The sequence below is a fragment of the Haliaeetus albicilla genome, chromosome 16, assembly GCF_947461875.1.
Source record: "Haliaeetus albicilla chromosome 16, bHalAlb1.1, whole genome shotgun sequence".
Classification (NCBI taxonomy): Eukaryota; Metazoa; Chordata; class Aves; order Accipitriformes; family Accipitridae; genus Haliaeetus; species Haliaeetus albicilla.
The window spans coordinates 6,481,786-6,508,990 of record NC_091498.1 but is presented as its reverse complement, the minus strand read 5'-3'; the positions used below and the strand labels follow the sequence as shown (position 1 = coordinate 6,508,990).

At 43.8% G+C, this 27,205-nt stretch overlaps 1 protein-coding gene across 3 annotated transcripts; it reads left to right on the top strand.

Moving 5' to 3' along the window:
• LAPTM5 (lysosomal protein transmembrane 5) lies at window positions 1-27,205 on the top strand. Of its 3 annotated transcripts, none has more exons than XM_009919679.2 (8): window positions 1-209; window positions 10,216-10,309; window positions 19,902-19,978; window positions 20,675-20,803; window positions 21,336-21,458; window positions 22,010-22,105; window positions 25,368-25,460; window positions 26,425-27,205. In XM_009919679.2, the coding sequence occupies exons 1-8, from the start codon at window positions 123-125 to the stop codon at window positions 26,497-26,499; spliced, it is 774 nt and encodes a 257-aa protein (XP_009917981.1). In that variant the 5' UTR covers window positions 1-122; the 3' UTR covers window positions 26,500-27,205. The 3 variants fall into 3 exon arrangements, with proteins under 3 accessions (XP_009917981.1, XP_009917980.1, XP_069659468.1); XM_009919678.2 differs by having other exon boundaries at window positions 5-209; window positions 21,333-21,458; XM_069803367.1 differs by lacking the exon at window positions 10,216-10,309 and having other exon boundaries at window positions 23-209; window positions 21,333-21,458.

The following is a 27,205-nucleotide window of genomic DNA, read 5'->3' as shown; positions in this document are numbered from 1 at the left end:
ATGACTTAACACATTTATAGACCAGGAAGGAAGTTGAGCTGCACTGCTCACTTCGCTTTTCAGTGGGGCGGTTGCTGCAAATTCAACCTCATTAACTCACAGCTCTGCAGAGGGATCAGAAAATGACTGCCCAAACTACCACTGAGCCCCCCAAATGTTGTTTCTTCAACATCAAGACAGCAACAGTTGCTCTAGGGATCTTCCACATGGTAAGTTACAGGACTGAAAGGGGGGACAGGGAGAGTGACACAAGAAAAGAGAGGCAGAAGTGTAATCTTTGCAGAAGGTGTAATTATTGCAGATCACAAGGTTTCCTGACTGTTGACTTTTCTGTGTTCCCAAAAGAGAAAAACCAATTATTTAAGAGGGATGGGCAAAAGAAAAGTTGGCATGGGGAGAGGGGGACAGGAAGAAATTTATTGTACTGGGAGGGTTTTTTAACTACTTTTCCCCTGGCTCTACCAATTGGAGCTCATGGAAACTCACTCTGTCTCCTGTTTTTCCCTTGCAGCTTAATTCAGGAGCTCTTACCCATGCAGGGGTGTGTAAGCTTGGCCAGGGCTCAGTATGGCTACCTGGACCTGTTGGTTAGAAACTGGGCAGCACATTGGCAATGGAAACTATAGGAGTGCTGAAACTATGGGTCACTGGAGGGAGGAGGGATTTGGGCCCCAGGCAAGCAAAGGACGGGTGGGCAAAGCTGCCTCATTTCTCTCTCTACGGGCAGTTGGACGCTATATGCACCGGTTTGGTTTCCGTTTGGATCTGCGGCTGCGTTCAGCGGCCAGGCAGCTGGCGTAACTGCTTGTGGGTGGCTGCAGATGGCAGCAAGCAGAGGCAGCAGAGCCTGGAGGGGCATTTCTTCCCCTCTACCCGGTTGCACAGAGGTGCTTTCAGGTGGCTTTAAGTCATACTGAGGATGTGGTTTCTCGCAAGGCAGAGGCACTTAAAATAATCCCATCTGTTGCGCTCAGTGTGCACAGTCACAGGTTGGGAGCCTGCATGGTGATAACTGTTAACGGGGGCTCTTAACCTGCTCCTTGCACAGGAGAAGTGGAGGGAGGGGAGCTGTAGCCTGCAAATACATGCTGGGCACGGCAGCTGTGGCAGCTATGCCACGCATGGGAAGTTCATGCCATGGTCCCCCTCCAGCACCAGCCTGCTTTCCTGGGGCAGCAGGAGCAATCCAAGCTGCCTGAGCAAATCCTCACTGCACCATAGCCCCTTCCTCACTTACACAAAGCCAAGACAGCAGTCTGACATGCTGGTTTAATGGTTTTGACTTCCACGATGCCATAGATTCGTGGAGGATTCAACTCATGAAATGAAAGGCAAAGAAATCTGGAGATCAGCTTAGTTGCTTTTTTGGATAGTAAGATAAAGGGAAAGCATTCCATGAATGATGGGATTTTATAAACACACCGGGAGTCAGCAGCACTGTGGGTTGCTGGAGGCAGTGTGCAAGGGGGGTGACTGTGCTTGGGCACAGTGCAGCATCTCTGCACCCCCCTGGCTGGGGGCAAGAGATGGTCCCGTGCCAGCCCAGAGCAGAAGAGCAGAGAAACTTGGGTCTACATTGCATCGTCATGCAATGTAACTACCAACATCTTTCTCCTGGCATTACTTGAAAGCCAGGAACTGTAGTGGCATTTCCATGACATATTTTAATCATTTGGGGACCTCAAAGACATTATGAGATCGGTTAAAAGAATCATGCAATTTTATAACCATTTTTGCCTTCTGCTTTTTGAGCATGTTGATTACACCCTGGGCAGGCTACTCCTCTTTTGCCACAAGCTCAAAGCTTATAATCTCAGTGTTCTAAAGAAAAAGAAATTGCTGCATTTCTTGTGCATTCTCATGACCCCAAGACACAAAAATTGAAACGTATCAAAGCTGTGAGTTTGCAGCAAAGCACAAGCAATTTCTGACAACCAATTTCTGACAACCAATTTCTGACAACCAATTAAACATATAGCCATCACAGAGGGATGGTCATGAACTGTTTAGAAATGGGACTCTGGTAGGAAGTATAGCCAAGATCTGAAGAGGAGCTGGCAAAATTAAAGGTCTGTGCAAAGGTGGGAAACACAAGACAGGGAACTACAACACATTTTCTCCAGAGAGCTACAAGCACGCCATGTGACATGAGCTATCTGTTATCAGTGGTGAAACAGAGATACAGAAATTTTTTTTCCTAGCTGGGAGGGTGAATTGTAAAAAAGCCTCCTTTGTCTTTCTCAGAAGTCAGCAAATGCTTTGAACTGAGGCACATTTTTTCTCACAAGTGGTTCACTGTGATGCCACTAACAACAATAGAAATTCCTGATTTGCACCGGTGTGTGATGGAGGAGAATGAGACACCACCTTTCGGTGTACCAGCACCAGCTGACAGGGAAAACTTAATTACCAGTGACATCATATGAAAGATGTGTTATTTCAAAAAAGTTTTGTGGGTCTGTTGAAGACATCAGGTGAGTTTTGAACAGCAGAAGGCAGAGAGCCCTGGAGTAAGCCTTCACAGCACTCACAGGAAAGATTTTGCAGAAGACATTCAAAGGTCCACTGAGGGCGGGCAAAAGAAGCTGCTTTTTGCAAAATGGCAAAGGCAGAAGTCATAAGACAGATGTCCTGAGTCTGCCCCGAAGTCCAGCAGCCTCCCAGCCTGTCTCCAACAGCAGCCAGCAGCAGCTGCTTAGAGAAGTTATTGGAAGCAGGACAGGTACCAAGTGATCCCTGCCCTGTGCTTCCTCTGCAGTCAGTAGGTCAGAGACGTCTTCAGCTTGAGGTTACATGAAAACTATCATGTTTACTAGCTGTTGTGTTAATAATCTCCAGCTCTGTTCTGCTCGCATTTTCTTTTCAAACATTTCTTTTCTATGTTTGACAAATTCTAGGGTAGCAGGGCTCTCTGTGAGAAGAGGTTGTTTCATACACAGTCTTTTTTTATCGCTGTAAATGTTATCCCTCTCCTGACTGTTAGTGGAGACATGGTTCAAATCAGAAATTATGTGTGGCATACTTAGTTGTAGTTTATACCTTGTCCTATATAAATAAAAGGATAGGTATCTGCAACAAAACACTTAGATTCTCTGCATTGCTAACTAAAAGAGGATAAAGAACTGATCCTGGGCCCTGAAGCCAAGTGATGCTGCCTGGCTTGGAGTCAGCCCCTTCTGGAGCAGATTGGTCTTGAAGAAAAGTGGTTGGAGTGGTTCAAACCAAAGCCAGGGAGCAAGCTAAGTATGACAGTATAGGCAATCAGGGGTCTGGTGCTGGAGCTATGCATTGACCCTTTTTAATGTGGGACAAGTCTGCACTGAGTGTGAACGTGACTCTGAGATCATTTTTAAAACAGACTTGCACATCACCCACAACATGTCCTAAGCACATTCACAGGAAAGGACTTAGCAGTAATAACTCCACCTGATATTTTAATGAGGACCAAACTCTCACATCGCAGTCAAAGCCACCTGCATGTGTCCTCTTCCAGGGCATAATTTGTCTTCATCCTGCACCTGACAGATCACAAGCAACATGAACTCAGCATGGGATCTCACCATGCTTTTGGAGTGGATGCTGCAGAGCCACTGCTGGGTCCTTGCTCTGCTCTCCCTCTGCCCACACTGGTAGTCCCCAGTGCCAGGGCTGCCTGGGTAAGAAGCAGCCCCGTTTCTCTAAATGGCAGCTCTTGTGCAGTTCAACCACCATCGCAGTGACCAGCTGGATGTGGCTGGTGGTCAGGAGGGTTTGGGGTCACCCTCTGAAACTTTGTGGTGCATCACTGCAAAGCCAGAATAGTGATTACCATAAGATATGCATAAGCATGATGTACAAGATCAATGCAGGCCATATGGTACCAGGGAGCATTAGCAACTAACATGCAACTTGGGTTTAGACTAAAGAGACAGAGATGCTCTTGAAGACCAGGTTTGATCCAGTAAAGGATATGGGGAATGGGCAGGGGCAGCCTGAGGCCTCAGGTCTTCAACCCTGCTGCTGCTGGCCCCTGACAAGGTAACCGTCATTGTGATACCAGAGCCTGCAACTCCCCAAGTCCCTGCGGGTCCCACTGTGTCTGTACCTACCATATCATCTCAGTGGGTTTCTTTTACATAGAACCCCTTGGAAAACAGTTTAATTTTCAGAGAAGGTTGTTTTCTCTTACTTCTTTAAGAGATAACACAGAATAGCAACCATTTTTTCCCTACCTTTTCTCCACCTTTTTGATCATGTAGCTACAGCTGGGCAGAGGGAGGGAAAAAGAAAAGGGGATTTATAACTCAGCAGTGACTTGGATGATTTGCTACATCAATACTGTTGGTTTGTATCAGTATAAATTATTGCTGTGGGTCCTAGTGATGAATCATAGTGATGCTGGGTGATAGTAATGCCATCAAACGCAAGCTCTCAGGCTTTGTGGCGATGTCTTGTCCTTCTATAAATTAGATTTGTCTCACTGCTGATCTTTCCATAGACAGTTGAAATAAATCGTGCACATTCTCAAACAATCGGGGAAGGAGAAGGAGGGGAACAAGGAGGGGACAGAGTAGTGTGATTAGCAAAGCTTTGCTGGGTGTTGTGAGGTGACTTGCAGGTGACTTTCAAAGAAAGCATGGAGGAATTTGTCCTTCTGCTCATCGGCTCCTCCTGGGCATGAACAGACCTCAAGTTATTTGACATTAGCTTCAAGAACAAGGCTGGAAAGTTGCGTCTGTGCATACAGCATGGGCAGAAAACCTGCTATTCATTTGCTACTAGTCCTTGATTAGAGCCAAAGGAGGTCTTAGAAAGCAGCATGTCTGTACCTTGGTCTGGCCTCAGTCGCAGATGAGTTCTTCTCTTTGGCAGCTCTTTAACTCAAGGAGCAGAGTCTCATCTCTGGGACCTTCGCCAGGTCCAGTCCTCACTGGCGGACGTGACTTGTGTTGGTACAGAGCTGCGATTCATCATGCTTTCAGCAGGCTGTGGCTGACCCAAGATGTTCAGCAGACCCTGTGCTGCTCCCTTGTCCTCCTGGAGCATCTCTGTTGCACAAACAAGACGGGGAGATGGAGGCAGCAGGAAGGAAAAGATAAAATGTTTTGAAAGGAAACCAGATGGGAGCTAAAAACACTCCTCACTTCATCCTACCCTGCCACAACAACTACTTTTAAATTAAAGTAAGAAAAGGTAAGGCTCTGAAAGTACAGCCTTTGTTTGTGGTGGTATTTGCCTTCAAAGTGAAGGGTGTCACCTGCTTGCGTGCACTGCTATCAGAAACCTTCTCAGCACCCCAATGCGTTGTCAGAGCAGGATGTCACTGTCCCAAATGATGCCGGTTCATTGTGGCTTCAAGCTCTTCTTGCAGAAACACTCTGTGAAAAAAAACAAAGGAGCAGCCGTCACACCAAGGCTGTGTGCATAAAGATAAATTATTTGGAAATTAGTCAAGCTGCACATATTTCAGAAAAAAAAGGCACATGACACAATCTCTAACAGCAGTTTAACCCTACTGCAGCTGCAGCAAAATTATTCACCAGGGAATGGGGGGTGCATGTGTCATGCTGTTAATATTCTGCCTTGCAAGACACCCCCAATTTAGCTGCCTTGATTTAAAAACTGGCTCTACCTCAGGCCTACACTGTTTGGCTAAGTCACTTAATTTCCTGGTGTTACAGATCTTTTTCCAAGAAATTTGAAGGATTCCTTTTAAATGGAGGCAGCAAGAAGATGAGAGGTGTTGTCCTGGTTTTGGCTGGAATAAAGTTAATTTTCTTCCTAGTAGCTGGTATAGTGCTGTGTTTGGGATTTAGGATGAGAATAATGTTGGTAACACACCGATGTTTTAGTTGTTGCTAAGCAGTGTTTTTACTAAGTCAAGGACTTTTCAGCTTCTATTACTGTCCTACCAGCAGAGGCTGGGGGTGCACAAGAAGGTGGGAGGGGACACAGCCAGGGCAGCTGACCCAAACAAGCCAAAGGGGTATTCCATACCATGTGATGTCATGCCCAGTATATAAATTGGGGGCAGTTGGCTGGGGGACACTGGAGCTTGGGGTCAGCAGGTGGTGAGCAACTGTATTGTGCATCACTTGTTTTGTATATTCTATTATTATTGTTATTACTTTCCCTTCCTTTTCTGTCCTATTAAACTGTCTTTATCTCAACCTGTGAGTTTTACTTTTTTTTTTTTTCCCCTGATTCTCTCCCCCATCCCACTGGGTTGGGGGGTAGTGAGCAAGCAGCTGTGTGGTGCTTAATTGCCAGCTGGGGTTAAACCATGATAGGTGCCCTCCAAAAGTTGCAGCTGTAGGAGATAAAATAAGAAGGACTGGCTGGTGGAGGGTTTGGGAGACTGTAGTACACTATGAGCTGTGAATTGAGTGCTGGGAGGTGAAATTTCCTATTTTAAGCCCACCTCTCTCCTGTTGTGACATAGCAATAAGAAAAGGAACTGGATGTCTGTCTGAGCAGTCCTGTCTGTCTGAAATGGGAACCTTTTGGTTTCTTCTGGAGCTGAAAGGTGAATCATGAGTGAGAATATGTACAGGCCTGCTGAGCAAGGGGTGCTGGGCAGACACTACATCAATCTTCCTCTACCTTTTTCTCAAATTGTGGCAAGCAGCCCATTGTAGAGGTTTCATCACCTTGTATGTATATTCTTTACAGGAATAAATGAGATTGTCACGTGCCAGGCAGCAGCATGTCAAAGCCAAAGTCAGGTGATAGAGAGGTTTTCTGGTCCTCACATGGCACTTGTGATGGAGAGCCAAGGGAAAGTCCCAGAGGTCTTTGTCTGTTTTATCTCATTGCAGTGCAGTGGCTCATTCTTTCTATGCCAAAGTCCTTTTAAATGGAAAGTTTAAACCAACTTTCACTTTAAAAGTCTCTCCTTAATATTTCAGGTTGGGCTTGGGTTTTCTATCTGATGTGTACTTATTCTATGTGGCTGTGGTTGGTCTGGTTGTGTGGCTCATTTCAACACCTGCAAGGAAACCAGGGCCTCTTTTGCTCTACTGTTCCCCTCTTTGATAGATATTAGAGATTGTTCTTCATACTGAAGTTTAGCCTCTGGCTCTACTCTGGTTGTAAATCCATCTGGGATGGGAGCATTTGGGATTTTATGTCCTGCTTTCACTCACTGGTCTTTCAAGAATGAAACAGATATTTAGGGCTCAGGTCATCCATTTTGCTCAGGACTCCTTTTAACAGCAACCTGAAAAAAACCAATTTCTTCCTATATTTCCCATGTTGACATTTGAGGGGTGTGATCAACAGTAGCAATAAGGGAAATGAAATCTCTTCAGGAGCATGTACATGGAACCTCTCAGCCAAATTAGGGCACTTGAAGTCAGCATGTGATTAGTGTGTTAAGTTAGTTAGTAGTGTAGTTAGTTAAAGAGATGCTTTACATCCCAGGGGAGACTGTGAGGTGTAAAGAAACTTCAGATTAATGCAATTTCATCCTTGACAAGGTTCAGTGCTTCCATGGGACTTCAAATGCTGTTACATTAAACTGAATTCATGTTAACTTTCTTGTGTCCCCATGTAATGAGATCTAGATATTTCTCCTTTTCCTACCGGGCTCATGAACAAATTGCAAAGTTCATTTTCTGCATGACAAAAACTGAAAAAAAGCAGTGTGACTTATGTAGCTGTTGAACAACCTGATATCAGACAGGCCAGGAAAAAATATGACACACCCTTTCTTCCAACTCAGACTCTGGACAGTATTTTAAATTCTGAGGGAAGACTCATGGTAGGACACAGGGTCCCAGTCCCCACTGCAGCAAGAGTGTGGCTTGATGGATGCTCGCTCTAGAAGCAAAGGGCTCTGGGGGATGGGCTACAGCTCTTCTGGAAACTGCACTTGCAGCTTGTGGCAGAGAAAGTTGATGAATTTGGGTTTGAAATAGTTTCCAGGTCTGCTGCAGCTAACCCAGAGACAGTGGGAGAGTCTGCATTCAGCTCCTGTCTCTGCTGCAGGGCATCCCTCCCAGCCACACTTCCCCATTTCTGGGGCAATGCAAAGTCTTTCTTTCCATGCCTCTTTGTTTTGTTTGCTTGCAATGACAGCCCTAGCACATCTGTTACTCCTGCCTGAACTCTGTCTGGATCTCGTACGGCACCTCCAGCCATTGCTTTGCAAAAGACAAAAAATATTATCTCTTCTGCTCACTGAACAGTTAGGTTTGCCTCATCTCCCTGCAGTTGCTGGTTTTGTGCTGTTTCCCATACATAAAGTTTGCAAACACAAGTGCAGACCACAACAGTTCCGGTTCCTCCTTGCCTGCATCACTTCTTTAAGCTGTTGTTGAAATTAAAGGCTGCTATAGCTATTGTGGAAAAGTTGTTTCAGCTCTATGGTACCCAAGCTGTGTTGATCTTGGTGGCAGATACAAACTTGCTTCTTGCATCAGTGTGTGGTTCAGATGCACAGACAGAAGTTGTGCAGTCCAGATAAAATGGCTTCTCTCATTCACCTCTTCATGACAACCTCTTTTTTTGTTGATAGTGCTTTTGCTGATGGCTCCTGTCCCTGGTATTCTGCAGAATGGGTGCTCCCAATGCTGGACCTGGTGTTGGTGGGGTAAAGATGGAGAGTCATGTTGGACAAGCTTCTCCATTTTTTGCACACCTCAGGATTTTCTCTCCTGCAGACTCTGTTCCCACGTCTCTGAGGAAAAAATGCCCAGGGAATAATGGTCCATCCATTTCTCCTGGTCTGACACCTGCTCTCTACTCTCAGGTTGTGCCCTGTTGTTGTGGCAGGAGGTCCTCCTGGACAGGGGTAAAGCTCAAGCAGAGAAGAAGTAGCAGCTTTTTGCACAGTAGCAGAGAGATCAGAGAGCTTGTCCAGATCACTGATCAGAAAGTGAGACACAGCTGCAGGGTGACAAACCCGTGTTTCCTGCATCTTCGGGGAATGTAACAGCAGGCTTCCTCCCCAGCCACCCACACTCTTAAGCCAATTTTAAAATAATACAGTACACACTATGCTGCTTTTGGAAAGTGCAGCTGTAGGTATAGGACTGGCAGACCATGCTGTGCTCCAGCTTGCTACACCCTCAAAATGCAGAAGAAATGAAAAGACATACCAAGCATGAGGGAGGACAGCAGAGATCGGAGAATGAGGAAGAAAGTGATGAACAAGATGAGATGCATGGTGCAGTCAGAAATGTGCCATCTCACTATACAGTGCTGAAACTGTCAGTAAGGTGATGAAGGAGCAATAAATGTCATCATAGTAGTCCTTTACCCCAAGAAGTGTTATTTGCTCTGACAACAGTGTGGGCTGTGACTGATGCTCTGTAGTGGCCTTGGACTTCTTGTTCTCGGATCTGCAACAAGTTTGGTCCCCTTGGCATGCACCGTCTGTAGCATACACATTGGCGGGGTGGGATTGTCCCCAGGAGGGATGTGGTGGGGTGTCTGGTCTTGTGGCTACTCATTTCCTGGTTTTACTTGCACAGAAATACCCTGGACTTGCTGTCTGAGGTGCTCCAAGGCAAGGTCTCCAGCCTTATGGAGGTCTTCTGCAGCCCTTGACTGCCCAGTGCCCCACATGCAACAGGAGTTCCCCCTAACCTGGGGGTTAGAAATTGATTTTTCGCTGCAGATCATAACTGTTTGGATATAGAAGTTCAGTGCTAGGACTGAGACCACAGCTCTAGACCTCACTCCGTCTCACAGCTTGCTAAACTCAGAATGGAATGAACCCTGGAGTCTGGGGTTTGATAGTCCAATCTGGAAACTTGGAGAAAATAATTTTGGTTCAATGTGAAAAAAAGCACATTTGGAGATTTTTCGCAAGTAAATAAAAGGACAATGATGGTTTTGTCAATGAAGTAGTATAGCTAGACTTACAGAGAGATCTTTATCCTTTTTGTGTTTCTTTTATACTTTAAAATGCTATTGTTACATTGCAATTTCAAAATGTAAAGCCAGGACTTTCTGGATAAAAAATGTTGAAACAAAACTCATTAACTTTCTAATTTCTTCATCCTCTTTCAGAAGCTGGCAGAAAAAGACAGTAAACTGAAACCATTAATAAACTGATAACTTCTGCTTCAATATTTCCTTGTACAGGACTTTAAACCCTTCATGACTGTCTCACTTGGACACCCATCCTGCATTTAGGACTGTGGACATTGCATGCTCCCTGGAAACAAATTTGTTGACAGGAAGTTGGCCCAAGGCCCACTGAATTGTCTTTTGCTTTTGTTCTCCTAGGTTATGAGTGTTTTGCTGCTGATTGAGTACTCCCTGGAGGTAGCAAGCGGGAAAGGCTTTTGCAAAGACCTGGACAAGGATTACTACAGAATTGGTAGGTCACAGAGATGCTGGAAAGCAGCAATGGTCTGTGGGGTTGAGAAGGAGCCCAAGGTCCTGCATTGGTCCCTCTTTCTTTTTCATGAAAGAAAATTGGAAAGTGGTATTCAGAGCAGATGGGCCAAAAGCTCAGACCCAGAGACAAAATTTAGGCTCTAAAGATTTGGATTTTGGTTTAGGCCATGACTGTGTTGGCTTTTTGGGGACCAGTGTGGAGCCCAGAGAAGTTGTCTTTATTTCAGTGGATCAGGCCCTCAGCCCAAACTCTCCAGTAGCCTCGTACTCCTCCAGCCTTCCCAATCCCTCTGCAATACATTTTGCATTAATCTGACAATCCTGTTTTCCCCTTCTCTTTCTTTTCACCAACTGTAGACCATTTAAGCCTTACACACACTGTTGACTTTCTGCATCTGTTGGGCGTTTTCCAGGAAAATACTGAAGTGTCTGACCAGCCTCTCAATGGACCTAGTCTGGCCCGTGACCTCAGGGTCCCAGAGTGGGGAGAAACTGCAGCCCCACACTACATCCCATGGGTGTGTGGGCTACCTGACATTGCCACCAACACCCTGCCCTCTATGCCATGGAGCCATCCTCTTCTCATCATCCATCATGCTGTGCAGGGAGTCTCCTACCACACAGCTGAAGGCACTTCAGAGGGCCACACCAGCCCACCTCCCTTTCCCCCCTGTCCCAGATTTTCCCAATCCCTGGTGTTTTTTGCAGAACATTGGTTGTCTGGAAGAGCAGCCAGGCTGCTTCATATACCACAAATAGTCACAAGCATCATATTCATCATGGATGATTGACTTCCTGATGCTTGATCTTGGAAGGATCTAGCTTAGCTTTCAGAGACTTGGCAGCTATCTCACGTGGGGTGCCATTTAAAAGAAAGTAACTCCCCTAACTTCAAATATTACTTAACCAGGCTAATTACGCATGAAGCTGCTTGCAAGCAACAAACAGAGGGTGTTTTTTCCTTTTCTTAGTCACTTTTCGATGTAAAACCACAAGTTGAGATAACCCTTCTCTGCTGTGTGCAGAAAGATGGAAACCAGGCTTCCACACCGTGCATTGTCTCTCTCTGCAAAGAAGGCTCATAGTCAGAGAAAAATGCTACTCGCAGCAGCAAGGACTTGCCTGTTCCCTGCTTTTCCAGTGTGTCCTTCCCCAGGCTCCAAGCACGCACAGGGAGGCCCCTTGTAAGTGGAGGAAAAGGAAACAAAGTACAGCAGATTCCTGCACATCCCAAACTCACTTGTCCCTGGGGTAGGAGTCATAGTGGAAAGCATCAAAACAGACATAGTCACCGTCTGGGTGAAGTTACTGCTAACAGATGGGTTCACATCTTTCAAAAGAGCCCAGCTGGGTTTTAGGAGGCACACTGTGATCCACCAAGGCTGTTTTAAAAGGCATCAATAGTGAACGGAAAATGGAAATTTGAGTAAGTCCTGCTGATAGGAGACCGAGCAAGGGTCTGCTGTCATGGTTCACATCTTTCACACGGGGCATTATTTCCAAAGTAGTCCAGTCTGCGTGGGTTGGAGGCTACTTTGCTTAGCTGTGGTCCACAGTGGTCCCTCTGCAGCTGTGACTCAACTCAACACCCGATGTAGACTTGCCTGATGACTGCTTTGGAAAATGCTATCTGCAGAGATTTCCCACTAGAGCAACACACAGTACATGGAACAGGCTCTAAAACCCGACTGTTTTCTGGGTGGCTGGGATCAGCAAAACATAGGTAGGAGAATCCACTTTTCCATTTCTGTGATACATGTTTCTAGTTTTAATTTTACAGATGAAAAGTGAAGAAAATGATGCAAGTGTGACCTTAAGGTCTTCCTCCCTTTTTTGGGCTTGGATTTTTTTTTTTATTTTTTGTTTTGTTTTGATGTACCTGGCTTGGACATGGGCATAGTTGGAAATAATTTTTCCTGATGGCGGAGTATGCACATGCATTTTGACTAATACAGTGATCTGAACTGCTGAAAACTGAACATGGTATTTGCAGATCAGATCACTTTCCCACAGACACAGTTATGTAAAAATGACAATTGTTTTTCATTATTTTTTTCAGAAAGATCATCCAAGGCCAATAATTTTTACTTTTCCTCAAGTATCCAAGTAAAATATTCTTTAAAGAAAAATAAACAAATCGTTGAGAGAGATTTTTCAGATAATTTCCATACGAAACCATTATATGCTTCCTAAGCAAGACATACATTTCTGCAAATCTGGAGGGTTTTCTTTAAGAATAGAACCGTTCTGAGTGAAATTGGCCCCATTTTTAACAACCTCCCCTCTTCCCACACAATCAAAATGACAGGTCTTACCCCTCCCCCCCTCTTCCACTGCCTCCTACACAAAAAGGAACATTTTATAATGAAATCCCCAGCACTTCCACTTGGCTTCTCTTCCCAAGCATTTCAAAGGACTGTGCTTGGGAGACTGTGTTTTCTGATTATAGTTGGAATAAACACAGTGCAACCCTTCTATTTCCAGAAACTAGCAGGGAAGCAATACAGCAAAGCAGTACAAAAAGTTCAATTTTACTTCAAAACCCAGATGGAAGAGTTGGAGAACAATTTGGGGAGAGGTTCTGTCGATGCCCTCAGCATCTGCTGCTCTATTTGTAGATCCTGCCAGATTAAAGCACGTCTCAGAATATATAATGCTAACGCTGTAGTCATGGATCAAGAATATAAATAAGGCAAGGTTTATGGAAAAATGCTTTTCACATGATACAGTAGGAAAAAATACATATAGGAGTTTTTATAAGAAATCAGAGCTCCGCCAAGATTTCTCAGCAGTATGTTTTGCTGCCTTAAAAAGAGGGTATGGGATGGGCCTCAACTTCCACAGGTATGGTCAGGGAGGGGAAGGAAAATTGGAATTGTTGTAGGTTTTTGTGATTGACAGGGTAATGAGAAGGGTGACTGGGTCAGCTGCCCTTAGAAGAGGGATGCTCTGTCCCTTGCAGCCTGCTACCCCTTGCTCTCTTGGTTTACAAGATGCCATAGGCAGCACAGGACTGAAAGAACTCCTCTGAAATTTGCTTTTTGATGAAAGTTGACCAAGAAATTAATATAAGACCTACTGAAAATGTTGGATTAAAAAGGGAAGAAGACTCAGGTTCTTCTTTGTCTTTGAGAGCCTTGAAGATGATTTTCCCACCCCTAGTCAACGGGTTAATGCCAGGATGTTGGCTAAAGTAGATCCAAATTTACTACTGAGCTAACGTTTAAGAAATAACACAAGATTAATTTGGCCAGGCAGAAGGAACAGGAGACACACTTTGTTGCACGGTGATTTGGGGCATTCAGTTGCAATTTGGAAGAATTAGGTTCTCATGTCTGTGGTCTATCTCACGTACAGCAGAAATTTGGATGAGCATTTCCCATGCAGCCTCCCCCATTTCCAGTCTAATAGAAATCTCATCCTGGAGCTGAGAAGCCTTCCTAGCAAAAGACATCTTGGTAGTGCTTCAATCCCGAAAGCATATGAGCTTTGGCAGACTAGCTTTTCCTGCTGGAAAAATAAAACCAAAAAGCAATCCCCCCAAAACATTTCAGTTAAAACCTCCTTGCCAGTTCTAAGCTGCTAACATGAATAGTTTTCTGCCTTGAAAAGATTATACTCCACTGCTTGCCATAGGTCAGATCTTTAGGATGTCTTCAGTTGATGCCTGTGTACAGTCTGATTCTTAATCAATTTTATTTTTCATTAATGACTATGAAAATTGAGGCTGTGGACAAACTACAACTGGAAAAGTTGTTTCAATTTCTGTGCAGTTAGCCAAGAAAAATACCTCAGTTATGCCTGAAGACCTGTGTGCACAGTGTATACCATATCCTATGCATACCATTTCCTATGTAAAAAATATTCCCTCCTTCTCCGATGAAAAGTGAATCCAGCTAAAGGGACTGGGAGGCTTCTTCCCCCTGCTGGTCCTGCCCATCGTTTGAATGTGGCTGTCCAGAAACAGCTCCCTGCAGCTTATCAGCAACACCAAATCAGACACTGCCGTCCTTGACAATCTGTGAATGCAACTGTTAAACCACAGATTTATAAGCCCTATTTGTATTTTCCATGCCAGTTTATTGGGCCATAAAATAAAAAGGGGTTTCTCTGCATTCATGAGAAATATTAGGACTCATTCAATGTCCCTCCTGGCTACATTCAGGGCAAAAACCCTGATGTGAAGTTAATAAAAAATAGACATTTGGCAAATAAATGCTCTCTCTTCGTGTTGGATGGGTGGGGGTTTTTGGTACTACTTACTAGCATTGCAAACATCTAGTGCAGCTCTGCAGAGGCCCCCCAGTCTGATTATAACACCTCCACAAGGAAAAATCACATTTACTTCACAGCACATATATATCACTTCTCATTAAATTCCCTGGGATCTCTGGGACACCCAGGTAGTCTCTGAGAATTTGAGTAAGAAAAAGCATAAGAAAGAGCATGTTTATTTATTTGCTGCTGCTGTTTATTCCTGTATGCTTTTGGAAAAATGTGCACCTCAAAGGAGGCAAGCTCTCACCACACTCTCTGCTAGCAATAAAGTACCACTGCCAGCATGGAGGTGGTTGTGGAACTGAAATATTCTTGTAGGTAGGATATTCTAGGGCTATAGGAGTGAAGCAGACTTTGTGAGGAACAACATTTCTTCCCTGAGTGATCTTATAATCATCAGATCAGAGCAAAAGTAAGGTGGATCTCTGGAGGTCTCCAGTCAAACCTCCTGCTTGAAACAGTGCTGACTCCAAAGATGGGGCAGCTTGCCCAGGCCTTTGTCCAGTTGAGGTTTTCAGACTCCCCAAAATTAAATTCCACAACCTCTCTGCACCCCTGTTCAAGACTGCATCACTTATTGTAAGATTTTTCTTCCTTTTAACTGGCATTTCCTATACTGTCACAGTTGCCTCTTATCTTGCAGCAACAGCCCTCAAAGAGCCAATGCACCTTCTACAGGGACAAACCCTGTTATTCACTGAATACTACGGTACTTTTTAAGGTGCTGTAGGGAAAACAGGTTATTCCTCAGATAGGCACCCGGATGAACATGCAGGAGGAACAGAGGGGAAAACCATGGAATGATGCCCCTGTGTTTGAGATTATACAGGTGCTCAAGCTTGGTTCAAGATTCCTAAATTTTGTCATTTTCTGAGGGGTTTTAAGTACAAAAGAGACAAACATTCATCCTACAAAGGCCAACTAAGCATGAAAGCAAATACTGAAGAAACTTAAAAATTAACATCTTATATTTTTGGACAACAGATGCTGGGCATGGAAAGAGCCTGTTAGTCACAGTAATCCGGTCTCTAGGGTCTGCTATGGCTGCAAGCGCCTCAAACCCTGGGGATCCCCAGGGATCTACTGCTGGTTCTGGAAGGTAACTTGTCAGCCTGCCAGCCCTTACAAAGTATTCCAGGTGGCATTTGGCCTCTCTATAATGTGTACCACATTCCCATCTCACGGAGGGTTTGCACAGACAGGGCTAAGAGCCAGCAGCTACCACTATCTAAGGGGGTCACTCCTTTAGCCCATCTGCTAAATGTGCTCCCACAAAGGAAGAAGTCATTTTGTTTAAGTAAAATTTTTGATTACTGAGATCAAATCCATTGGTACTAAAATGTCCCTGGACCGGAGAGATCTGCTGGCAGCAGAAAGGATGACTATATTTGCTGTGAACAAATAAGAGGCAGACAGTGAGTGGAAAGTTGTTTTGGTTTTCCTTTTCTTTCCATCCCTTTGTGTCTGTAGAGTTGTGGGCTTTTTGTTTCTTTGTTATTTTGTTTAGGGGGTTTTTGATCTAGGTTCCGCTTGGAAAATTCAGCTGGGTTCTGCCGGCAATTAGCCTGCAGAAGCAACGGCCAGTTGCCCAATTAATTAGTGAGCCTGCCGAGAGAGCTGGAGCATGAGACCATGTAGAAAGACGCAGAAAAACACAGCTGTCTTGAATCCGAGGAAACACCGTGCTAAAGAGATAAATCCTCTCTGGGGCAAACTTCTGATGGTTGGTTCTGGGAGGAAAATCAGGGAAAATGGCTTCAGGCAGTTTGGAGTTTAATGGGACTGGGACTGCCTCATTTTATGGCTGTTCTTACAAAGGCTGAGTCTGTCATCTTTGTTAAGCTCTTTTCTGTTTTAAGTTTATGCTGTCCTTGTGTTAATCTTTGGTTCTTTGTGCACCAGATCACAGTCTTGTCTCTACTCCCCTGCTTCAGCAAGGTGGGTTTGGTTGTTTGATTTGGAGCTTAGGCTCCTCCCATGACCCTTGTGAGCTGCAAAGCTGTGAGCAGCCTTTTCTGCAATAAAGCCCTTTCTCCACTGCCCTCTCTCTTCTTCAGGCTTTACTGGATTTGGGTTTTCTTTCTTTGCTGTTTCCTAAGACTTCTTCCTCTTCTGCATTTCAATTCTCATTAGTTTGTGGTAAACAGATCCTGCATTTGTTTTTTTTCAACAGGTTATAAGTAAAAGCTATTTTCTTGGTTTGTACTATCAAAACTTTTTTCCTGATGTAAGTTAAGTGTTTGTTGGATACTTTCAATCACTCCCTTAGATCTTGGATGTCTGACACCTCCATGTGCAGCAGCTCATGTAGTGCTGCTCCCTCTCTTGAGATAAGCTATTCTTGCTTCTTTGAGGGATGCAGCCTCCCTAAAGGGCTTTTCTCTTTGAGCCCCAGAAAGGAAGAGGCTTATCCTCAGGGAAATGAAGTACTGGTCAGAGCTTCTTTTCAGACTAAAGGTTCCTCATCAGCAGATCTCATTTCTAGAGGAGACTCAAGTGTGTTGCTAATTCTTGAGAAGACAGTAAGGGAAGTTAAAATATCTTTTAGGTTGCACAGAGAAGTTGTGACTGCCCCATCCCTGGAAGTGTTCTAAGCCACATGGGGTTTTGAGCAACCTGGTCTAGTGGAATGTGTCCCTGCCCATGGCAGGGGGGTTGGAACTAGATGATCTTTCAGGTCCCTTCCAACCCAAACCATTCTATGATTTTGTATCAATGCATTTAAATTAAATAAAGTGTATTCTCTGCTAGCAGAGTACAGATGTAAGGAACGTGGCTGTTGGTGCCACCTGCCCTTGCTGCTAGATGTGGTTCAGCCCAGCTGTCAGGCAGGTCCTCTAAAACGCTGGAAAGGCTCCAGAGCTTCTCATTATCATCTTTGGTCCTTTCTTCAAGTGGCATTCGTCCATACTCACATCGCTTAGCAGAGCCTGGAGGCAGTACTTGACAGTTTGCATATGCTGTAGCTGCTGCATCTAATGGGTGCCCATCTCCTGCCAGCTGTCGTGGGCAGCACTGGGTGGTAGGTCTGCCCTTGTCCAGCATGGCTCTCCCTTTGACTTGGGCTGACTGTTTATATTTGCTCCCTCCAAGAGAGGAATTAACTGGCCAAATTATGATATAGCTGTGGCTGCTCTGCTGCAAATGTTTTGTTGCTGTAAACAACAGTGTTGGTGGTGTCTACCTGAAGAAGAGGGATGGGTTTCTCTGCCTCAATAGCTTTGTAAATTATTTTATTATAGTTATTATTTTATTATAAAATATTATTTTATTGTCAGCAAAGCTAGGAAGTGAGTAAAGGACAATTTGGTATATGCCCAAGCACTGAAACACTCCCCCACCCGCTAAAAAAGTAATGTGGTACCAAAGCTATAGGCAAACACTCAAGCTAGGGGAGATAGAGGGGTGTTTTCATGGTGAAAAAATGGGTAATATAGAGCAGTGAAGGATTTCAGAACAGCTGGAACATATCAGGGATGCAACAGGCTAAAGCACAATTTCTAGGTTTCTTTATGAAAGCAAGTGAAGGGGGTAATGGAAAAAATAGACTTAGGCACTAGATTTATTTAATAGCCGTGGAATAAACTGGGCAGTTGGCAGGGGGGAAATTGAACCAGTAATCAAACATTTCTGATGTTTGAGAAACATACCTATGGAAAGCATCAGTTTCTTTTAAAAAGTCAGAAAAGTTAAAAGTTTGGCTCTTTCCTAATAAAATTAAGTCCTTTATTCAAGCACTTGGGAGTTGGAGACCCCAAACAGACTGTTGCTATTTTAAACTCAGGTAAAACAATAAGAAAGAAATCAGAGGAGGCACTGTAAAAGACTGTACAGTATGCAGAGGCAGATAAAGAAATTAGCAGTGTTTTGTCTTTGGAGTGAGCTGCCTTTCTTTTTTTTAGAAGCAAACCAACATTTCAAAAAACCTCACACTGTCTATACTGCTATAAAGACCAAATGTCCATACTGTACAGTGCAAGCAAGGCTTTGGTAGTCATCATCAGGGCAGCCTGCAATACCAGGAGGGAAAATTGTTTCCTGGGAACTGTTCAGTAGGAAGCTACACGTTTGTAAGAGATCACCTTTCTGCACCCAAAACAGCTGACATTACTTTCAGCCCTGTAGGTAGAATTGTCTCATGTTGTTCTCCTCACATATTTATTTTTAATGTGTATGTTGCATCCTACAGCTACAGAGAGTGGAGGTGAGATATTTCACTGTGAAACTGTAGTCCATACCGGTGGCATGTGGTTAATACTCATGCTTCTTGTCTGCTTGCGAATCTTGCAGACCTTTCACCAGATTTCACTGCTGGTTGCTTTACCAATTTTTGACTTTTGAATCTCAAAATAATTTCCAACTCAGACTTAATAATCATTAGCTAAAAGCACTCTGCCTTTTTTTCTACTTCATTTTACCTTAATATTGTAGCCTAGGATATTTAAAACTGCAGCCTGGGCAATAAAGTTTTTTGGCTCCCACGTGCCTGAGCTGACAGTCTGCTCAACCTGGTGGCTAAAGAAACAGAAGCTTCAAAGACAGATGAAAAAATGGGTGTAGAAAGGTGTCCTGGTTTCAGCTGGGATAGAGTTAACTGTCTTCCTAGCAGCTGGTATGGTGCTATGTTTTGATTTCAGTATGTGAAGAATGTTGATAACACTGATGTTTTCAGTTGTTGCTCAGTAGCGTTTAGACTATAGTCAAGGATTTTTCAGCTTCTCATGCCCAGCCAGAGCACAAGAAGTTGGCACAGGACACAACCAGGGCACCTGACCCAAACTGGCCAACGGTGTATTCCATACCATGGGACGTCCCATCTACTATAGGAACTGGGAAGTGGGGGTGGGGAATCGCCACTCGGGGACTGGCTGGGTGTCGGTCGGCGGGTGCTGAGCAATTGCCCTGCGCATCATTTGTACATTTCAATCCTTTTATTACTACTGTTGTCATTTTATTAGTGTTATCATTATCATTATTAGTTTCTTCTTTTCTGTTCTATTAAACCGTTCTTATCTCAACCCACGAGTTTTACTTCTTTTTCCCGATTTTCTCCCCCACCCCACTGGATGGGGGGGAGTGAGTGAGCGGCTGCGTGGTGCTTAGTTGCTGGCTGGGGTTAAACCACAACAAAAGGGAAAAGAGGGTTACCTTCCAGCTGCGTGGCATTCATTCCCCCACATACACAACTCTTTCTGCCAGGTTATTACACTTTAACTCTTCCTTAGAGGTATGATTGATTTGGGACATTAGGCTCCAGCTTTTAGTAATGTGGTAATTACTTTTATTACTTTTAGCTGATGTCATCACCAGTTTCCTGTTGATCATCATGCTGTTCATCATCAGCTTCAACCTCCTTCTTGGTGTGGTGAAGGTATGTTCTCCACAAATGACATTTAGCTTCTGGCTGAGGCGTCTCTGAGTTGGGAGGTACTAGAGGAGGGGACTAGAGGATGCTCAGTGAAAATGCTGAAGTGTGATCAAAAAAGCAGATAAATGTCACCACTCTCTTACAGAGGGGGAAGGCAGCTAGTTTGCAGTCACAGGCTCATCTGCAAGGCTGCTAACTGTCAGATTTACCAAATCTGGGTGACATTTCCATTAAGACTATTTTTCATGTTAAGGAATGGAAATGTTACGATTCGGAAATGTTGTTTTATTGCCTCCTTTCTTTGCTCTTTTGCAAGTCAGATCCTGCAGGGGAACTGTAACTCCTCTATTACACTGGCGATTCATTTCCCATTTTAGGGGAAGAAATGACCACGCGTTGGTGTCGTTACCCAGCTTTCTCTGTAATGGTAAACTTTGGGGACAGCTGAATGATGGGATCGAGTGCCAACGTGACATAGTGAAAATTCACAGAAACTTTCCAAGGGAGTGAAAAAAATCAACGTTGATGCCCTTCATTTTTTCTGAATCAATTGTCACCACAGTATGTGGAGTTAGATGCAGAAATTCCAGGAAAGTATTTATGCTTGGAATACCTTAATATATGTCCTTTCAGGTATTGATAGCTGGTCTCATTGTCCCATTCAGAATAGAAATAACTGGCATCGCTTTTCTTTCTCAGAAGAGGGAACGTCTCCTGATACCCTTCCTTGCTCTACAAGTCATGGACTTTCTCCTTAGCCTCCTAACAATGTTCAGTTCCTACATACAAGTCCCAGCAATCATTTCTGTGTCCTCCGTTAGCCACACGGTAGGTAACGGCTCACTTCTGGGGTGGTCTTCTCTGTTCTCTATGAGATGGAGACGGATGCATAATGTGGGAATAAAGGATCATTATCTTGGGCCACAGTTCTTCATAGCAAGGTAGTCTCTATACTGGCTGGAGACAAGATGCAATCCTTCAGGGCTAGAGGGTGCATAAGGAAAACTAGTGACAGCTGGGACAATGTTTAGTTTCCCATGTCTGGGAATCTTTCTGTTGCTTTTATTTTCTGTCTCATGGCTTTGGGGAGGTTGTTCTGGGTATGGCCGTGCTAGGAGGGGTTTGCTGGAGATAAGCTAGAAATATCACTGCTCCAGCTAGACGCCTTTTCTGTGGAGCTTGTATAAATGAGCCCAACAAGAAGGTTTGCTCATCATTTTGGCTAGTATAAGTAAATTAAATAGCTTAGGCTGTCAGTGTGAACAAAGCACAGGCTTTGTGTAAAAAATGGAAAATCTATAGAAGTGATGCAGTCTTGTAATCATAACCAAATTCCTATTCCCTGCCCTTCTTGCAGCAGGGATACTCCAAGATCCCTTTCCTGGCTCTGCAGCTGCTGGACTTCTGCCTGAGTATTCTCACTCTCTGCAGCTCTTACATGGAGGTTCCCGCCTATCTCAGCCTCAAGTCTTCAGACAATGGGGTAGGTTATGAACAAGCTCAACTGACTTTTCATACTGTGAATTCCTATGAATTTTCTTTCAGTGGCTCTTAAGACAGAGTAAACTTTCTCTGATCTCTACAGTATACCCAGAACTGCTCTGTTTGATGACAAAAGAGGATTTTCCCTATGTTCTTACCAACACAATGTTCTTGATCGGCAGCTTGCTTATGCATGTGTTTCTTAAAAGTACACCTTGTTTTTCTTGTAAGAATCTTATAGATGCAAATTGCAGAGCAAAATGATTTGGATAAAGCCTGCCTGCATGCGTTGAAAATGCATCAACTTTTCATCTTTATTAAACAGTCATACTTTTAGCTCTCATTTAAATAGTCTTCTGAAAATCTTTGCCAAAGGGGTGTAAACAGTAGGAGATAAAAAATATCCCATACTCTTTCTGATGAGGAGAGGAAGGTGGCCTGTCCCACCTTTCTGAGAGGCAGGCTGAGAAACTTGCTGAGATCTCCACCACTTTGTGTGACCCTGGTAGAGGAAACAAGCATTTATGACTGAGACCCTCTTTCTCTTCACAGGGCTTTTTGCCAACCCTGGAGAAGTTACCAACAGAGGAATATGCCAAGGTGATGGTCACCTTCACCATTGCATTCATTGCTGTCCTCTTCTTGAAGGTAAATGGCTGCAGGGTCTGGTGAGGCTGAAATGAAGTCCTCTTGCCTGGAGGATAGGAGGAATTGGGTTTACTTCTCTCTCAAATCTACCAGGGCATTGGAAAGCCTTGTTGGTCTCTCCTTGGGCATAATAGGAGTTATGCCTCTGCATAGTGTCTGAGACAGGTTTAATATTCAAATCACTGGTTTTATGCTTCTGCAGATGTGAGTTATAAAGCAAAATCTCTCTTATATCCAGAAACTACTACTGCCCATTCATCTTTAGAAGGATAAGATGTTTGAAAACAAATACAGGAAACTCTTCTGCTATTGTGTGCCAAAATAAATTAGATCATTAAGCAGCAGGTTAGATCTTCCACTTGGGTAAGTTGCTGTATCCACACTGATGTAAGCAGAGTTATGCACACTGATACCCTGAAATTTAATTAAAACCCGTGAGCTGCTAAATCCTGCTTACATCTCAGAAAACTCCACTGTGAGATGGGTTTTATTCTTCTTGCTTCAATGGATCAGAGAACAGGTTTTTCACTGAGAGGTTTCAGACCAGCTAAGAAAACCAGATCTTTCCAGGTACTTGGGCAGATTCTGCCACAGTGAAAAATGCTACTTGTTAGTTGGAAAGCATTTTTTATTCAGACTCTTCCCAGGTGGCCAGACAAGCCAGTGTGGAGTAGAGTGTCTTGTATGATTGCACTGCAGACATGACTTTAGCATATCTTTTAATATTTGCATAAACTGCACAATAGGAGTGGAGATAACCCTGAAACCCAGCTGGCAGTGTGGGTCTTCAGCAGAAATCTCACTGACCTGGCAAATGGGTTGATTTGAATTTTCCACAGGGTTAGCTACAAGACTGCTTAACTTGCAATGACTTCTTGTGCTGGAGTTTGTAGGAGGAGGGATGGGGGGGAGGATAATTAAAAAAACAACGGACAGGCACAAGTACTCCTTGGTCTACTAAACTCCCCCAAAAAAGTTATTAGGATCCCATCCTTTAAACTCAGTGACAACCCCTCCCCTCCTCCATGTGTAGCAAAACCATTTTCATGAGAGAGTTCCTTCCAAGTGACAAAGATCTGATGAGGGACGTGGCAAAAACATGAAATATTTTAGACCTAAAAAGGCCATTTGGCCAATCTCGGTTTCAATTCACTGAATGCCCACACCAAGGTAGTATCTAAGTATGTTGGACTAGCCCAGGACCTTTTAGCATAAATTGACTTGCTTAATGACCCATCACAAGCATTTACTGCTTTTACACTAAAATGTTGTTTCCGTGCATCCGGTGCTGTTTGCCTGCCAACTTGCAATTACTGTCTCCAAATAGTTATCTGCATCCCACACCATAGCATAATTCAGCTAAAAGGTGGTCTGTCAGATGGAGAAGAGATGGGGCACCTGACTCACTGAACACCTCTGCCAGTGACCTCATATGAGACCTGCAAGACTTTGCTCACTCTTTTAGCAGGAAAGATTTCTCTGACAATGCTCAGGGGATGGTAACGCTCCTCTCCCTCCTTTCTCTCATATAACACCACCCTTTGCAGGGAGCATGTCCTGTTGCGACGTGGAAGTCTCTCCATGCAATTTCATAGCTTCTTACGAGTGCGGTGGCTGGTTGTATGTTTACTTGTAGAGCCCCAATGGTGATATCAGTTCTTCAAGTCTAAGTTCCTTGGAGATGCAAAGTATTCAAACGGCAGAGTGAGTGAAGGGGTGATGCTCACATAGCACCATTAGAGCAGTCTCCGTTGCTGATCTGTGTATCCATGCGTAATCTTTCTCTCACCTCAGTATCATAAAGTCATCCCCCTCCACCACCACAGTGACAAGAATGCAGAAACCAAGGGGAATAAAACATTTCTGATGGGACATGAAAGAAAGGGTTTAACATAATTACTTCCGAAGTAACTCACTTCCTGACCTCTAGGACAAGCTTCCCATCCACTTATTATGTCAACAGCTGCCAGAGAAGTTTTCTCTCTTCAATTCAGTGTGGAGAAGGGTATCCTACAGTGACTCTTGAGTGTTTTGAGTTAGCCAGTAATGGGATGATCCCAAGGTCACTGGCTGCCTTTACATAAGCTGTGTCTACTAATGTATTCTGCTCAAACCTGCTTTTGCTTGCAGCAGTCTTAACTGAAGTCAACTTCATTGAATTCGGTGCAGATATTGGGTTGGCACTGCAGCAAACTCTTACAGAATCAAAATCAAAGAAAGGATTTTTTTGTTGTATGATTTTTTGGGTGGGGGCGGTTCTTTCACGGATGGGGGGGTTGTACAGTTTATATGATGGCTTCAGTGTCTTGCATGTTTGCTCTCTGTATGAAGAGGCTTTTGGAAGGGGGAAGATTTTTGCAGTATTCACTAAAGGTGGTCAAAGTTTGGATTTACCTCCTCATCTCTGGAAGTTTGTCTGAGAGACGGATTCCTTCAACGGAGATACTTCATTCCTTGTTTTCGTTCTTTGTCTTGGCTTTGTGTCAAGAAAAACAGTCCTCATTGTTCTAGGAAATCCTAAGCTCATGGCTTGTTCTCAGGGCATATAACTCCCTATGTTTCTTTGAAAATGCCAACTGTTTTTAAAGTAGACTCTTAAGCCAATAAAAATAAGAGGCACACGACTTTGCCTTGCTGCACAGAGTAGGGAAAATATTTATTTAATATGGTATGTTTTACAGGCCTTGCTTATTTTCTTGTGCCACAATCCGTCAATCGATCCATTTTTCTCAGAAAAGCTCTATTTATTACATCTTGTAACTCTGTGAGGTGCAAAGCAGCCTTGTCAGAAAAGTGTAACTATTGCAAGTATAGGATGTGTTGAATGAACTGACCTTTCAGGTCAGTCCTACTTGACCAAGAAGCCTTGGATCTCTGAGTGGTGAATGTTGTGCCCACGGTGCTTTTCTGAGACAGCCAAACTTTGTAGCCTGCTCAGAAAAATAACATGAAAGACATGCTTTCCTTTCCTACCTGATGACATTGCACTCTCAGTGGTCTGAAGCGTGTGCCTTTATATTCAATGGTATTACTAGTCCTATTGACTTCCCACACGAGTGTCCTGTTCCAAATAGATGGAGTTGTCACCTTTCTAGTGAAGGACCAAGAGAGACTGATTTAAGGCCCTGGGACATATGGTCCCAGACTTCTACTTCCAAAGAAGAGAGTAGAACTATAGCAGGCTGGTGGCACAAATGGAAATGGTCTTGTTGATTTGCAGTGCAATGGCAGACTTCCCTTTCCCTTTCCCTTTCCTTTTCAGGCCTATATGTTCAAATGTGTCCTGAGCTGCTTTAAGTATATTAAAGCCAGCAAGAGAGAGGAGGTGAAAGTCGACCCACAAGCAGTTGAAAAGGTGAGTAAAGACTGCTTCAGATTTACACCGTGAAAAGGCATGGTTTAGACTGATGAGATGCATAATGATCCCTACTTTTGATTCTCTGGTGGTCTGAGAGATAGTTTGACCCTTCAAATGTGCATTAACAAGTACTAATAATCAGTTTCCAATTATATTATATTCCTTTAACTTTACTTTTGTATAAAAACTTTGAAGTCAATGGTACCTGCAAGGAACCTGAAACTCAAGCTTCAGGCAAAGCAGAAAATGGGAATATATCACTTGTATTCTCCATTCCAGATATTTTTTTAATTTCAGTTGAACTCTGATTTCTGTGCCTAATAATGCTACCCTTGTTTAAAATTAAGTTTGTCTTCACCCTTCACTGGTTCAATGTCTGAGAGATTTGGTGCACTGCACTTCACCTTAACAGTTTGCTAAATAATGAATATCAATGTCCTCCCTTAGATTACTGATGATCTCTTTAATAGTAGCATCCAGCTGCTCTGACACAATGGAAAGATATTGAAGACCTTCCAAAAATAAGAGATACCGTAAAGACGGATGAGAAGTAAAGAGGAAGAATATGGAATGCTAAGTGTTGGCTTTTGTCTTGTTGAAACTTGGCAAATATGATGAGCCTTGTCTTACCAGTAGTGTGTGCCCCTGCTGTGCATGCATCATGGCCCTCTGCAATGATCTGAGCTTAGCTTCTTTGCTTAGGCAATGAGGCTTATATTCTGGATGTTAAAGAGCCTTTTATTGCAACCATGCTTTGGGAGACGTAGGTAGGACTGGCAGCAAAGTGGTTCATAAAGTGCTGCTGACCTCTAACTCTTCTGGATTTCTGCCCTTTATGTCTTACAGCCCATGTGGTTCTTTCACCCTGCTTTGAACTAGGTAGAGAAACACATCCAAGATCAAATCCAGTTGAAATCCTTCATGTGATCCCCAAAGCATAACTAATGGTCTTCTCTTTCAGGCTGTGCTGCCATCGTATGAGGAAGCCTTAGAGTTGCCTTCCAAGGAATCCCCACCACCCTATGTAGCAATCTAAGCTGCACTCATGGAGAGAAGATGACATCTGTATTGCTGTTGGTGCCTCTTACCCCTTCTCTGATAGTCAGCCTCATTGAGAAGTCTTTACTTTATAGCAGTATCGTGCTTTTTACAATCCACCTTGCTTTATGAGCCTACAAAGAGTAATGGTGAACCACTGGAGCTGGCGCCTTGTTCTACACTGGCAGTTTTGACTTGGTACTACCAAGCTGCAGGGCTAATTTTAATAAACTTGGCATCAGGCATCACAGAGGTTCCCATCACTGGCCTCTGACATCTGGCTAATGTGAAGTGTAGGCACTGGCCTGAATCCCTTGTCAGGCTTGCTTTATGCCAGCAAGATGCTGTTTCTCATCTGTCTCACATCTAACTCAGCAGCTGAGACATTTAGGAAGTGGAATGGGAGGAAAATGGGCAAGAACCTTTTCACTGAGATAGTCCCACCCTGAAGCTATGCTAACTAGCACCTTTTAATGAGAACTGTACAGGAAAGGGATCAGCAAAATAATGAAGATTTCAAATGAACTATGATGCAGCTCTCATCCTGTCACTTTATGGTGATGATTAATAGTGTGTACTCCAGAATATACAACATGCTGGAATTGTCACAGCTCTGCCATTTTATACCTGAGTGTTTGCATTTTTTTGCTTTTAGTGTGACTTGAAAGATGAGTTTCAATTAAAAAAAATGTTAATGGCTTGAA

Coding starts and splice junctions, on each gene's coding strand:
- LAPTM5 (XM_009919678.2), top strand. CDS start 123: ATGACTGCCCAAACTACCACTGAGCCCCCCAAATGTTGTTTCTTCAAC. Junction 210..10,215: donor CTCTAGGGATCTTCCACATG/GTAAGTTACAGG, acceptor TTGTTCTCCTAG/GTTATGAGTGTTTTGCTGCT. Junction 10,310..19,901: donor CAAGGATTACTACAGAATTG/GTAGGTCACAGA, acceptor TATTACTTTTAG/CTGATGTCATCACCAGTTTC.